The sequence below is a fragment of the Lolium perenne genome, chromosome 4, assembly GCF_019359855.2.
Source record: "Lolium perenne isolate Kyuss_39 chromosome 4, Kyuss_2.0, whole genome shotgun sequence".
NCBI classification, from domain to species: domain Eukaryota; kingdom Viridiplantae; phylum Streptophyta; class Magnoliopsida; order Poales; family Poaceae; genus Lolium; species Lolium perenne.
The window spans coordinates 143,232,097-143,247,677 of record NC_067247.2 but is presented as its reverse complement, the minus strand read 5'-3'; the positions used below and the strand labels follow the sequence as shown (position 1 = coordinate 143,247,677).

Here is a 15,581-nt window from a genome sequence, read left to right as displayed (position 1 = left end):
AGGGCGCGCTCGAGAGAGGAGGCCGCGGCGAACCTGATCGTGGCGGCACCGCTCCTTCATGGCCGTCGGAGCTCGACCGGCGACGAGCAGCGGGGCGGGCGGGTGCGGGCGCGTGTGGCGGCGGAGTTCTAGGGCGAGAGGGGAGTGCGGAGGGGCTCGGCGGGACGAGGAGCTCACCCGGAGTCGATGGTGGTGACGGCGACGGCAGGGGAGGCGGGAGGCGCCGCGGCGCTCGACGGCATCGGCGGCCGGACTTGGGGAAGATGGGGTCGGCAATGGCGATTGGGGGCGCCTGCCGCTGATTCCTTTGGTGAGGAGGCTCGGGCGGGCGAGGCGGAGCTAACGGCGGTCGCGGCGGGGTGTGGGGTGGCCGGTAGCGGCAGGGCAAGGTGGCGTCTGCCGGCGGCCAGGGTTTGGAGGCGAGGCGCGGGGCTGAAACTTCCCTCCTGCGCGCGCGTGTGGGGGAATAGAGGTTGTAGGGGTTGGGCCTCTCCAACCCCTACTTCTACAGGTTGAAAAGGGGTTTGAGGGTTGGGCCTTTAAATTTTTTTGAGGGTTCGAGGGTTTAGGGGTTCTAGTCTACGCGTTTTTCCTCTCACAAACTGTAAAAAAGCAGTTATTTTTGAGGGTTTGAGGGTTTAAGGGCTCTACTAGTCATGCTCTAAGTCCCGTTCTCCTCTCTTCTGATCTGCAACAATGCTTGTTGGCTTCCATTTGCGAGCACCGGAGATCGGGATGACCGGGTCTGCAGGGAGTTGACCAATGGGTCTGCTTAATAAATTAGGTAGTGGTCCTTGAATTCTTCTCGAGCCAAAAGCGTGTTCCTCTTGATGCTTGTCCTCATTGAACTGGTCGTTAAAGACTCCGAAGATGATTTTCATTGGGCGTCTCATGCCTGGAGATTGCTGGATTAGATAGAATTCAATCGTGCACACCCTTATTTTTTTGGCCGTTCGGTTTTAGGAGGGAGCATCGCGAAGCTTCGCTATTTGTTGCCATCGTTGGACATGTCTTTTGCATTCCATAATGAGGTCAAAGAAGAAGTATATCATAGGACCTAAGATCTAAGAACTAGTAATGGTGGTTCGATTCTTTGAGGCGACATAGAATTTACTTGGTGTTTCGTGCCTCGTAGCAGCGACATTGGCAACACAAGAGAACGACACAGTCTTATCTTTCAGGGTGAAAATCCAAGGTCTGGCCTTAATTGGTTGTGCCTGATAATAGCCTTGTTGAAGGCATTGTTTTGAGAGCGCAGACTTTCTCTAGGGTGAAAACCTATGATCATGTTGTATGATCGGGCGATGATGAAGCTTATGCATTGTTCCCTTCTTGAAGGTATCACTTTTGGAGAATTTGGAGTTCGAGCGTTATCTTGGTGTTGTTTGTACTACTGATGTAAAGGATAGATCACTATAGCGGGACTTCTTTTTCTTTTCTTCTTTTTTTTGTTTAGGATGGGTGGGCATCGGCAATGCCTTTAGAGCATTTTGTTTTTTTAACAAGGCAAAAGATTTGCCTTACCGAAGACAGAGTTTTCCGGTTAATTAACGAAAAAATGGACAAAAACCGATACTCAACCGAGCAAGCGGACCACTCCTCAACCACAAAGACTACTACACCACTCAACAACCGCTCCCAACGCAACTCCGGCGAACTCCTCCGAATGCAACTACGACAAACCCCTACACTAGGATCTATCGAGCAGCCGCGAATGCTTTTCTTGTAGAACCACTCTTCTTGCTTTTGCTTTTAAAAGATTTCTCCTTCAAGATACTAGATCTCACATTCTTGCTTTTGTTCCTGATTGTCCTCTCCTCTAGGAGGCAACCCATTGTGTTGCCAGATCTCGGATCACCAACCTCCAACCTAGCAAGGAAGTCGCAAAACTCTCCTGCGAAGAGAGCAATAGAAACCTCATCATGCGACTGAGGGGCAACAATATCCAAACCTCCCCGCTCCACAGAGGCTAACGACTGTGTGGGATCCAGTGGTGGTTGTGTAGGCACAAAAGGCATCGCCAAGGCCTTAGGAGAGTCCACTGTCAAACACACCATCGACAAAGGTGAATGGGGCTCTTCACATATCCTCGATAGCTTAGCCATGATCTGCATCACCGGAGTCACGACCTCAACGATGGCCTTAGTCTACAAGACAACCGGCATAGCTGATGTGCATGGCCTACCACGAGGGGAGAAACTACCAAAGGGGTCAGCCTTACCCCCGTGGCACCATCAAAGAGTCCGACCAGTGGAGCGACAACATGGTCAAAAGGAAGCCTACCAAGAGAAGCCTCCGCTCTTGCCAAAAAGCTCCCAACCCGCGCAAGGCAGCCTTGCAAATCAGAGCGAAGCAACTCAGCATGCTCCGCTAGGTTAGACTGAATGGACGCAAATGTCAAGTTTTCTTCTTCTACTTCAGCAAGTGTACGAGAGTGAGCAGCATGTCGATCTGTCGAAGATTGGTCAATACATGGATTTGCACGATAGTTGCGGGCGATGTGGCCAAAATGGAGGCAGGTCATGCAGCAAATTGGCTCCCTGCAAGCACGAACTTGATGACCTTTAGAGAGGCACCGGAAATATCGATCCTTCAACCACACCGAAGGACGGTGGAAGGTCGCAAAAGCCATCTGATGCATACACTTTGACCTAGAGAACACCCACCATTGCCGCCCTTGAGTTCCGCAGCCACGTGTGGGTCAAGTTGAGGAGGAGCAGTGACGGCGTGGCCATAATGCCCGGTGGAGCTTGCGAAGAAGTAACAACGCAAGCCACCATTGCCTTGGAAGCAACGGGATGATGGCTGCTGCGAGGAAGCCATGGTGTTGCTGGAGACCTCGGTGAAGGCGGGAGTAGTAGCATGCGGAGAAGTGAGCAACGACACTGGAACGGTCCCCAACACCATCTGGATGAATCCAGCTCCCCATCGGCATCAGACTAACTTGGGAAGGGCACCAGGCAGCTCGATGGCGGAGTAGCCACCATCGCAGCTTGGGACGAAGAGAGCGCCCCACGATGCATCCACCAATGGCGGGTCAGATTTCCGGTGGGCGAGCACCGCAGCTGTTGCGAGCGTGGCGGCGGGCGTAGACTGCGGGTGTGGAGGCACGTCTAGAACGAACTTGCCGACGTCCCAGACCGCGGGATCCTTGACGCTGCCAACAGCCACAGGAGGTGTTAGATGAACGGACGGAGCAGGCACTGAAGACGGAGCGATGGCACTCAGGTAGCAAGCGTCGAGAGATAATGGTGCGGGGGCCCTGGTTCTGGGTGAGAGGGCTGCAGAGGAGCTCGGACGAAAGAGATCAGCGTGGCGGCGGCACACACATCCGAAGAGGGCGGTGTCGCGAGAGGCCCATCCTCGTGTACTTTTCGCTCATTAGAGCATCTCCACCGGCGCCACCCAAATGGGTGCCAGCAAGTGCGTCGGCACAACATTTTCTATTTGGGGAACGGGTTCCCACACCGGCGTCCCTAAACCGGTGGCCCCAAAATCTTTTGTTTTTCTTTTACAATATTTCAAAACCATTTCAATCACATAAAATTATTCATACAATATTTTAACATAGTTTAACACAAATAAAAAAGGAAATTATTCGTATAATAATTCAAACTACATCATGCGTTGTTGGCGGCTCCTCTCCTTGCCCACAAATGCCCAAAGAGATCTGCCTGAAATTGAAAATGAACATCTGCATCTCGGATTTCTTGGTGCATGTGAAGGAAAGCGAAAAATTGTTGGGGCACATGCTCTACTTCAGCAAGAGGCCATGATAATCAAATGGTTGATCATCATACACAGGTTTCGCCGTGTTTGCTCTCAATGATCATATTATGCATGATCACACACGCGTTCATCACCTCCCACATCTGAGACTCGGACCAAGTGAGAGCAGGGTACCTAACAATGGCGATGGCGAAACGCTGCTGAAGCACCCCAAAAGCACGCTCAACATCCTTGCGAGCTGCTTCATGGCATGTCGCAGAATAAGCGTCCATCTCCGAAGCTGGACTCGGGATTGTCTTCACAAATGTAGCATACGTTGGATAGATACCATCAGCTAGATAGTACCCCTTGTTGTATGCGTGGCCGTTTACCACAAAGTTCATGGCAGGAGCTTCTCCCTCAGCTAGCCTGGAAAACACCGGAGAGCGCTGCAACATGTTGATATCATTGTTTGTTCCTGCCATGCCAAAAAAAGGCATGCGAAATCCATAGGTCATAATCTGTCACCGCCTCAAGAATGACACTGCACTCACCGGTATGCCCCTTATAGATTCCTTGCCAAGCAAAAGGCAATTCTTCCAACCCCAATGCATACAGTCGATGCTTCCTAACATCCTGGGAAACCCTCGGGCTGCATTTTGTTCCAGGATTCGAGGTGTATCATCTGCCCTTGGTGCTCTCAAATAATCCCCACCAAACACCACTATGGGGGCTCGGTAAAACTTGTAGACAGTCTGTGAACATGTCGACTCCGCCATGCGCATGTAGTCATTGGTTGTATCTGGAGGAGCTCTGTTTCAAGACAGCGCATTGCATTTCTGGATTGAGGAGAAACTCCACAAACCTGTGCAATCTTGCTTGCTCATGAAGTGGTCGTCGTTGTTAGCTTCTACCCATACTAAATGTTGGGTGCAGCCTTCTCTCAATCTCTCAGCTCATTCTTAGTGGACACACACATGAGCAAGGAGAACAGGGGAGAAACTTGCTTGAGCAACAAATGCTCTTCCACTATTATATAGCCACATATGCTACATCTTGGCTTACAACTTTCTCTCCATATGGGGTGCCTCTCCTTATATAGAGGCTTTAAGTCGGTGCTACAATAACCGACCTAGACAACTAATGTCTAGTTGGCTTCTACTAGTCAAATCCAACTTGGAGACTGCTAGTCAAAGCCAACTTGAAGACAGCTGCACACAACTCATGTGCCATGTTCTCACACACATCAAGCACACAACCTATGTGTGCTATTCACACTATAGCATGCACTCAACCTACGTATGCAGGTCACACCATGACAAGATTATATTTAGGCTAACAATCACCCCCCTAATCTTGTCATCTTCTTCCTCGTCTCCAGTATCTCCTTGTTCAACGGCGACCAACGCCGCAACTTCTTCCTGCCACTTCATCTTGAGACGCACACTTGGCTGCTTGATGCGCACATACCGGTCACACGCACAATGCGCACAACGCCGCAGGCCTTCAACAGATCACCAACGCGCTCAGACGCACGACGTGGACCGGATACATACAAGCTGGGCACACCCGCCACGGGCACACCTAGCCACCCTGGCTACCCACAAAAGCTAAGAAGCTCAAGTCGGCCTATGCCAAACAGATGGCTTTTCGAGGAGAGACCGGCAGCTCCGATTCTGAAGACGAGCCTCGGAGAGGGGATGCGCAAGACAAGTGCCGAAAAAGGCCTTCACCGGACCGCCCCTCGAAGGTCATCGTACACCGCCCGAGGGCAGCTTCGACTTCGCAGCAAGAGGAGACCACCACGAAGACATTCGGACACGCCGGAACGGAGCCGACTAACATGACCTTGTCGCAACCAAACCTTGGTCACCACCATCGTCGTTGCCTCTCAAGCCTCCACCCGGAACACCCGCCATGGCCACGTACAACCTAGACGCGGAGCAGTGCCGCCAAGGCGTGCTTGTCCTCTCGCTGAGAGACTGCGGCGTCCTCGATCGCGTCCCAGAGCGATGCCGCCTGCAGGTTCACCTCCATCACCATGGCCCAGTTGGTGTAGTCTCCGCGCTTGAGCATCGGGAAGACGAGGCTCGTACCGCCGCCTCCGCCGTTAGTCATCTTGCGGATCACCTCCCGCTGTACCACGACCTCGACCCCCGCCGTGTCGCACCCTGCTCCGTCCCCGACTTGGCGATCGCCGTCGCTCGTTTGCCGGAGGAGGGGTTGCGGACGCACGCCGCTGCTGGAGAGGTGGTGGTGTCGCGGCTTTTCGACGATCGCCTGACATCTCCCAACCCGGTGCTCTAGTGCTGGTATGAGGCCGCTGCGCCATGGCCGCCGCAGCCTCCATACTGCTGTGCAACGCCTCCATGCCGCCGTGCGCACGACGTCACAGCGCGCCGCCTCCACATCCGCCGGGCTCGCCGCGGACTCACCGCTCGCCATGGCCCCGAACCATGAGGCTCTGATACCAATTGTTAGCTTCTACCCATACTAAATGTTGGGTGCAGCCTTCTCTCAATCTCTCAGCTCATTCTTAGTGGACACACACATGAGCAAGGAGAACAGGGGAGAAACTTGCTTGAGCAACAAATGCTCTTCCACTATTATATAGCCACATATGCTACATCTTGGCTTACAACTTTCTCTCCATATGGGGTGCCTCTCCTTATATAGAGGCTTTAAGTCGGTGCTACAATAACCGACCTAGACAACTAATGTCTAGTTGGCTTCTACTAGTCAAATCCAACTTGGAGACTGCTAGTCAAAGCCAACTTGAAGACAGCTGCACACAACTCATGTGCCATGTTCTCACACACATCAAGCACACAACCTATGTGTGCTATTCACACTATAGCATGCACTCAACCTACGTATGCAGGTCACACCATGACAAGATTATATTTAGGCTAACAGTCGTACTCCCTAACGCCGAAGACAATCTTCATGAATAGATCCGTGTTCATCCTAAACCGGCGCCGAAATTCCTTTGGTGAATGAGTAGCATCGTAGTAGTCGCACTCAAGTAGCATGGCGCTGGCTTGACGATGCCGGTCCGTGTTCCTCCTCTTGCCTGGCCTTGAACCGCCGCGTCGAGGCACGGCCATGAAGGGCTGGTGAACGCGAAGGAGGCTCGTCAAAATCAGCAGATGCTGCTGCCGCCGGATAGGGGCAGTGCTCTCCTCCTCCATGAATAGCTGCACCAACATCTCGTCGTCGCTATCCATCGAGGCAATCCGACGAACACCTTGCGGGCGGAGCGGTTGGGCGTTTGGGTGGCGGTGGCGACAACCTCTATTCCAGCCGAAAGAGTGGTGGCCGATAGAGGGAGTGGCGGCAGTGTCGACGGCCGGTGTTTTATGGACAGGCGGGGTGGAAGGCAAGCATGGGAGACGCGACCGCGACGGCGCCGATGGGTGGGAGTCGGCTCGAGCAGGGTGGGAGGTGAGGGAAACCGGGGCGTCTGGCTGACAAGTGCCCTACGGGTGCTTTCCTACGTGGACGAGGGTGCTGGCGCACCCGATTCGTGCCCTTTGCGAAGGGGCCGACACAGGGTTGCGGGCGCTTCTATTGGGCCCGAACCCGCGCCGGCGCGTTTTGGGCGCGTCGGTGTGAGTCCAAAAACAGCGCCAGCGCCCAAATAGCTATCGGGGCATCGGTAGAGATGCTCTTAGAGCATTATGTTGTATTAATATATTCTCTTTGTTAAAAATAAAACTGACCACCGACATCAAGTTCATCATTCTTGGCGTGCTGCTCACCTTCGCGGGCATCGCCATGGGCTTCCTGGCAGCGAGCGACGGCGGCAGCACGCCGCATAGACAGACAACTCCATGACACTCACGACGATCAGATGTAGTCCAACCTGCATCACCGCTTTATGGATCACATATAGGCATACGAGTAGCTGTTCATGTACGGAGGTTCGGATCTGGATCACGGTAGCCAAGGAATTTCAATCCATATTCGCAACTAAGTAATGGGAAAAGATTATATTACCCTTTTAAGTTTTGGAGGGAGAGGGTGTACGGAAGCAGACCTCATGAAAGAAAGATATGTCAGTGTGCCTACCGGTGATATAATCATGAAGACTCCCTTTATGCATATACTCAAAGCAGAGCAATCGTTGTTGTATATTTGTCGTGACAAATTTTCCGTTATAGCTTATCCTTTTCCGCTGTGTATCAACACAGCATCCCAAACATCGTATGATATTTGGGTGCTTCGCATCCATAAGACAGTATACTTGCTGGTAGAGTTTATTCTCGTTGATTTCAAGTTTTGTGGACAACTGCTTCACAGCCACAAACTCATTCCCTAGCACTCCCTGCAATCCCACCATGGCTTTTACTCTGTCAATTCGTCAACTTCTTGCAACAACTGTCTTTATTAAAAACCAGGTCAGTTTACAGTTATCGTACCTTATAAACAACTGCAAACCCTCCCCTGCCAATTTCCTGATCATCGGAGAAATGATTTGTGATTTGTTCTAATAGAGATAAAGGCAGGTTCTTCGGCTCCGCATCTTCATCAATTAGCATCTGCTCCAGGTCATTTGCTGTAAGTAAACCTACCTGCTCTACTGATGAACTGCTCACGGCATCTTCAGTGGGCCCATTTGTGCTTTCCGATTCATCAAGCTTCTTGATAATACTTTGTGGATCTGGTCGCATCGCTGGGTTATATTCGGTGCATTCTTTCCCTACCTCGGCACACACTCGTACTTGTTCCAACTGTGTTTCTCCGTCCGAATTGTCCAATCTATTGCTCCAGCTTTCAAGTATCTACAAAATTTGTAACCGTGAGTTGCACTTATTGAAAAAAGGGTGAGAACTTTTGGATGAGAGACTAAATTAGGAAGCGTTTGCGAAGTTGTGAAGACCATACGTGCCCTTAATACGCATTTTGTAACACCAAACTAACAACAGAATAACCTCTAGTTTTAAGTAAGATCTGATGCCATGTAAATTTTATTTTTCTGTTTGATTAACACAAAGTCGCAAGCAGATATACAATGTGAGTTCTTCCTCCCAGAAGTAACACATGCGACTATACTTTTTTTAACCTTCACGTTCTATATTTCCATGTGTTCATCCATTTTAGTACTGCTTGATCTATTTAATCAGTGCTTTTTTTTACTTGCCTACTTTTTAACACAGTTGGAACAAGTACGAGTGTGTTTCTCCGTTTGTACTTGATCTATTTAATCTGTGCTACTCTGCTACTAAACAAATAATGTTGGTTGATTATTACACAGTCAAATTCCAAGTGTTCCTTTCTGAAAAAACTAATTATTGACCTATATATTCTTCCAACAATGATACTTTCCCGTGCATCAAGAATAAAATAATGACTCGGTATTTCTCAGTAGAATATTAATAGTTACATTATGCAAAGTAAAGGCACTGCATGATTCTGTTAAATTTGACTTAACATGGTATCATAAGAGAAATTATTCATACATTCTCAACTTTGGTATATCCCTTTTGTCCAGTTAGTATCTCTGCGATTATAATACCAAGACTATATATGTCAGACTTGAATGTGATTTTCCCCCCGTAGAATTCTGGTGCCAAATAACCTCTGCATGAAAATTGATACATGAATATGAAATGGCAATGCAATAGAATGCATAGATGCCTCACTATAGATTCGAGCTTTCAGGAGACTTAGCCAGCTTACGGTGTTCCACCAAGTTTTGAAATGATTATCCGGCTATGGTGTTCACCGAAGCACTTCGCGAGACCAAAGTCAGCTATTTTCGGTACCATATTGTCATCCAACAGTATATTAGCGGGTTTAAGATCCAAGTGAACAATATGATTATCATGAAGATACTTTAAACCCTTGCAAATGCCTTTGATTATTTCATACCGTTGTGTCCATTCAAGTCCACTGTATGCATCTACAAAAGGATAAGAAAGAGAGTTTAGTATTCAAGATAGTTAAAGTCTTTAGTTTGTGAATAACTTGATATTATATAGCACCATAATAATTTCTCTTACGGGAACAAACTAGGAATGCAGGTTTTGTGCACAGTTAAAGCCCCAAAAGTATGTCATGTGTGACATGATCCTACCAGTGATATAATCATGAAGACACCCTTTTTGTAGATACTCAAAGCAGAGCAATCGCTGTCGTACATCTGCCATGACCATGTTTCCCTCAAAGTCTACCAGCCTCCCTTGTGTATCGGCACAATATCCTAGAAATCGTACTACATTATTGTGCTTCACCTTCATGAGGCATTTTACTTCTTCCTGGAATTTCTCATCCTGAATGTGCGTATTCAATAGCTTCTTCACAGCAATCATCCCGTTCCGAAGCTCTCCCTGCAGAAAGAAAGATTACCAGTAGTCAGCAGAAGCTTGAGTTCTCATATTGGCTGTGACTAATAGTTATGTACCTTATAGACCACCGCGAATCCACCTCTGCCAATTTCCCGGTCATCAGAGAAACCATTAGTGATGCCTTCTATAACTGATAATTGCAGCGGCCTCGGCTTTGCGTTTTCATCCTGTACCATGTGTTCTAGGTCACTTCGTGTAGTACTAACTTGATCATCCATTTGTAGAGTATGACAGTACCCTTGAAAGAAAGAGGAAAAAACATTATTTAAGAGGCTGCTAGACCTCACTGCCAATTTACTCGAGTATAATCATCAAAGACAGAACAGAAATATGCAATATGTGCGAAATGGGAACCAAGGCAGTGACGCTGCCACCGCTTCCAACTTATCGTGTTGCTGCCAAGGTAGCTATGCTTGCTAAGTGGGGCAAAGTAAAGTGGGGCAAAAAATAAAATTCCCCTTTCTCGTCTGTTTGCGCAACGGGGCGGAAGAACCTTAGCTCACAGGTCGCGCAACTTCCGTCGGCGCTGGTGCTCGGCACTGCACCACCCTGCGGACTGCTACACATCCGCCGCTAGCTGCTGCTTCCTGCGCGCTCACCCCTATGGGCCCTGCAGCTTGCCGCGCGTGGACAGGCTGATTCAGCGGACGTAAGCACTACGGGAAGGCGAACGCGTGCGAACGAGGATTGGGGCGGAGGGGAGGGGAGGATCTACTCACCCGCGAGGATTGGGGCGGAGGGGAGGCACTACCGGAGGGTGGGCGCCGCCCAGCTCTTCTAGACGGGGCTGCTCTGCTCTGTTCCAACGACGCGAGACAGACGAACGGAGGGCTCGATCCAGGATTCCAGGTTAATCAGCTAGGAGGGGCAACTTGGTCATTGCATGTGGGCAAGGGGCAAATCATCAAGTACCAAAGTAATATGGGGCAAAAAAGAAAGCTCAATGTAATGGAGGGCAAATTGTAGAGGTGCAAAGTAAAGTGGGCAAAAAATAAAATTCCCCGGCCACGAAGACTTTGATGGCAGCAGGCGTGGCGGTGTTGGAAACGGAGAAGAATTCCAAGCGAAAAGACCGCACCAGGGAACCTTAATTAGCAAGTGAAAATAAGCGACAACCAAATCAAGCCCCCTCGCTAGAGAAACAGCCCGGCCTTGTCTAGTTAGCGTGTGTGAATAATAAGTAGGGGATAAAAGAGAGAATCGGAGAGGAAACAGAGCAAACCAAGCAATTTGTCGTCGTTCCCCACCGCTAGTAGAACAAGATCTCTCGACGCCCTTGACAGCTTAGCTAACTGTAACAAGTGGAAGCGAATTAGTGGGAACCAGTTCACAGAGGGATAGGATCATAGGATGATGACACAGGCAAATATACGGAGGAGTGACTAATCGCAATAAGACCTAGCTTAGTTTTCTGATAAGACCTTACCAACGAAAACATCGTAATTACCTGTAGTAGCGCAGATGTGTAGTAGGCGGTCTTCAGATGCTGCAGAAATCCGCGGTACAAGTACAGTTGGTTGAAGTTCACCGGATAGAAGAGAGTGGATCCGCCGATGTCATATCAAGACGGGGCTAGATCTATAGGCTATAGCATACATATCTTGGAGGAGGAGTATAATTTAAACGCTTCTCGGGAAATTAATTATGCAGGAATTCAGACGTAACATTTGAATAATGCCATGGACTATAAACAAGTGGAGATACATGTGAACGCGTGACACCTGCCGCAAACCTGTCGGCACCCGTTTCCTTTCTTTTTTTCAAAATGGCACCAAATGCATCATCTGACACTTATGAAGGGAGACAAAAGCCACTACTACGAAGGAGAAATAACTCAACATAAGTACAAAATAAAAGACACCAAAAATAATGTAGTTAAACAATTGTTGTTCAATTGTACATCTTCTTCCTTCAGTGTTCAGTAAAGACTAATACAACATATAAATACCCGCTGATTACTAAACACACAACACGTCTATGTAGTTTCCCTCAAAATAAAATAAATAAACACGTGTATGTAGTTAAACAATGCAAAAAAAAAAAAAAAACAGGTGATACGACAACTAAAGTAAAGAAAGAGGGGTGTCTTCTAAGGATTGAACCACGTCCCCGAAGTTTGTGAAGCAATCCGTGCGTGGTGGCCTGGTCAAGAATTTGTGTGAGCGGGTCAATAGCTAGCACAAAAAGGAGGGGGGATAAAGGGTCCCCTTGCCTAAGCCCCCGACCATGGGCAATGGGAGCACCGGTGATGCCGTTGAGGAGCACACGGGACAAAGCGGTGATGAGTAAGGCGGTGATCCAATTTCGGAAACGTGGTGGGAACCCCCAGCGTTGGAGAAGGTCAACAATATACTCCCAGCGGATGGAATCGAAGGCTTTCTGGATGTCAAGCTTGAAAAGTAGCACCGACGTCTTGCTTTTGTGAAATCTTTTTGCAAGGTTCTTGACATAGAGGAAGTTGTCATGGATACTCCTTTTCTTTACGAAGGCACTTTGGGAATTTGAGACAAGGTCATTCATGTGTAGACTTAGGCGAAGCGCTAGCTCCTAGACATAGACCAACGTGGATCGGCAATTATATACATAATGCATCTTCTCAAAGGTGTCTCTGACTCGATCGGCGAACTCACTGAGCATATTGATCCGTGATAAGTCTTATGATCAATTAGTAGTCCCTTGTGTCTTTCATTCTAGACCAAAGAGTTTTTGATCAAGAAAGTGGCAATATTCTCTCTTTAGAAAATATGTTCCATCTTGTGATAAATTGAAGTTTTCACCGTGAGTGATTGGTGACACTAGCTCTTCCAATACCCCTCAACGTCCGTCCTTATTTTCCAGGAAGTAGAAATAGCGTAAATTCTGGTGTTTCAAAACAAATTACAGTTCTTCACTTCTCAGTTTATGCATCTTTCGCAGATTTCACCAATTTCAAATCCTTTCTTTTGTTATCAGCTTATCAAGGTTAGCATGATCTAGCATGGGAAATGCAGCGACAGGGAGTCAAGAGAGCGCTGTAGAGACTCATGCAAGCAGATCCAAGTTCGAGCGTAAACAGAAAAAAAAAAAGGAAAAAGAAAGTTGCGGAGACAACAAACTGCCACAAATTCCGATATGGACGATTTTCCTCTTCATAATAACAATATTTTCAATACAAAGTAACGCGAGCCGACCTAGCTCAGTGGTAGAGCGCGTGGCTTTTAACCACGTGGCCGTGGGTTCGATCCCCACGGTCGGCGCATTTTAGCTTTTATTTTTGCCTGGTATCGTTGTGCTGTGTGATTTCAAAGAAAAACAAACGGCCAGAGAAACAAGCTTACATTCTTTTTTTCGCGAAAGAACCGTGTGAAACATACAACCCACGACAAAGCACCTCAACAAAAACAAAAGTTACAGAAAAATCTTTGAGATGTCTTTCATCTAGAAGCACCCCTATCCTGTTAATGAGGTTATGCCAAAGAATATATTTATCATGACGAATATAATTATCACGTAGTTGAAAACTTTATGCATAAATTTACACTGACAAATGTGAATACAATATTTTTTTTGATAGAACCTCGTTAGAGGGTGATCCCATTTATAAGGAAAACCAGATCATATAAACCGTAATATAACCCGGTTGATGAGGAAAACCGAAAAGAAACCCTCACACACAAGAGACTCGCCGCCCATGCGACGCTGGGCCACCCTCGCAGCAAGAACACACTTCCAACTCCGAGGCTGCCGCCTCGACATCCCCTACATCGCACGCCTCGACTGGCCGTAACCCTAGCTAACCAACACAACCGCTTGCAGACCTCAACAGTTGCGCCGACAACCGGGGCCTCCACTTCGGCTTACCGACAGAACGGCTTCTCATGTTGTGTCGGCCGGGTCGATGATATCACAACCCTCGAAGCACCAACTGTCGCCACCCGAGCGATACAAGCCATGGCCCAACCCCATTGGACCATCATCGCATCCCAAGGTTGTCGCCTCGGCATCCATCCGGGTTCACCGACCCAGCTTCCTCTGCCCTTCTCGACGAAGCAACCATGCACAATGGCCACAACTCCTGCAAAGAGTCATGGGGTCCAAGGCAGTGCCTTCAAAAAGGTGGCTCCTACACCGCCGCCCTCTCAAATGGAGATTGGGTTTTCACCCGGAGATCCCATGACACTCGTCGTGGTGGAGGACCGGATTTCAAGAAGGAAAACGATGCAATAGTGTGCCGTCATTGCCGGCACCAAACAAAAGTTAGTGCAGGCTTTCACCCGAACAATGCATCCCCAACCAAGATCCGAAGGAACTGCACCACAAGAGCACAACCAGCTGCACAACAGACTCCAACGTCGACCGTCATCCTCCGAACACGCACCTGTCGCAACACCACATGTAGCGGCGTGATCTGCAGACGCCACAGTGATGTTGCAGCTCTCGAAGCTTTCACCGTCCCCATGCCCACGACGGCGTCTAGCCTTGACTCGCCGACCACCTCCATGGATCCCTCTGTCACACTTGTCACGGTTGCCCTTGCTTCCCGTGGGTCTAACCCTGCCATTCGAGGGCAGTTGATGTTGAGGCAGTTGCTCCTCTCCGACGCCATTCCAGCTCCGCCGCTCGTCGGCCGGCTCCTCTCGCTGGCGCCTCTCTGGCCAACTCCCGACGTCCCAAGCGTCCCTCTCTCTCTGCTGATAAGAGCGCCCAACCTCGGCCAGCTGCGTACGCCACCACATTGGCCCTACCAGCTGAACATTTCTTGCCGCGTTCGAGCGTTATTTGTGTTGATGAGTCCATCCCTGAGAAAAAGCTCCCCGGAGCAATGTTGGGGGGATAACCCCCGGTATGCCAAAGGCATGCCAAACCGGATGGTTTGAGCCATCAAGATACCGGTTTAATGTTCTTACCGGAAGCCTAGTAGGAATCCGGGAGAGCAAAGCTAAGCCGGTATCCCCAAAGGGGTATGCCGGAACCCGGTAAAGAAGATACCGGAAAGGAGAGCCTGTCGGCAGGACTGGTCAAAGATTCTCTTCAGAGCAAGAAGACAAGGATGAGCTAAGCAAAGCAACTTTATTCGGAGCCCTGGCGCCAAAGAGAGAGGTGACGGAGAAAGAAGCCGGAGGACGTCAGCTTCTATGATAAAAGAAGGCCCCGGTGTCATTTATGATTAAAGTAGCTTTGTACAGTAACTCTGTAAAGTAGTTTGTCCAGTCAAAGATGCCATTAGGGTTTCTTGCTCTGTAAGCCTCCCTCTCCCCTATATAAGGAGAGGGGGCAGCCCTCCTTGCGGGCACGATACGATGAAATAGAGGTAGACAGAACTTGTAACCATGCTGTGATCAATGAAGCTAGCGATCTAGTAAAGAGTTCTTCCTCTTGTCTCTCTTCTTGTATACCGGTCTCTGGCTGTGTTCTTGAGGAAAGCATCCGGAAGTTCTTCCCATCTAATCGCAAACCCTCCCCCGAATCCTCTTGCGTCCATTCGACCCCAATCTAAGCCATCCTATGGCATCTGCTCGTTCACCACGACGACAGTTGGCGCCC

General features: G+C 49.1%; 1 protein-coding gene and 1 non-coding gene across 2 annotated transcripts in view; one reads left to right on the top strand and one right to left on the bottom strand.

Annotated features, from left to right (window-relative positions):
* LOC127294097 (uncharacterized) overlaps positions 1 to 11,025 on the bottom strand; it is a 28,384-nt gene extending 17,359 nt beyond the window's left edge. The window contains exons 1-7 of the mRNA XM_051323845.1: positions 10,778 to 11,025; positions 10,115 to 10,296; positions 9,788 to 10,040; positions 9,391 to 9,613; positions 9,171 to 9,291; positions 8,130 to 8,492; positions 7,780 to 8,035 (exon numbers count right to left, since the gene is read on the bottom strand). Coding sequence (XP_051179805.1) covers positions 7,780 to 8,035; positions 8,130 to 8,492; positions 9,171 to 9,291; positions 9,391 to 9,613; positions 9,788 to 10,040; positions 10,115 to 10,276 — 1,378 coding nt within the window. The 5' untranslated portion in view covers positions 10,277 to 10,296; positions 10,778 to 11,025. The remainder of the gene's footprint in view (positions 1 to 7,779; positions 8,036 to 8,129; positions 8,493 to 9,170; positions 9,292 to 9,390; positions 9,614 to 9,787; positions 10,041 to 10,114; positions 10,297 to 10,777) is intronic.
* A 2,197-nt stretch (positions 11,026 to 13,222) lies between these two features.
* TRNAK-UUU (transfer RNA lysine (anticodon UUU)) lies at positions 13,223 to 13,294 on the top strand. The gene has a single exon. It is a non-coding gene; the product is annotated as a tRNA-Lys (tRNA).
* Positions 13,295 to 15,581: the final 2,287 nt, after the last annotated feature.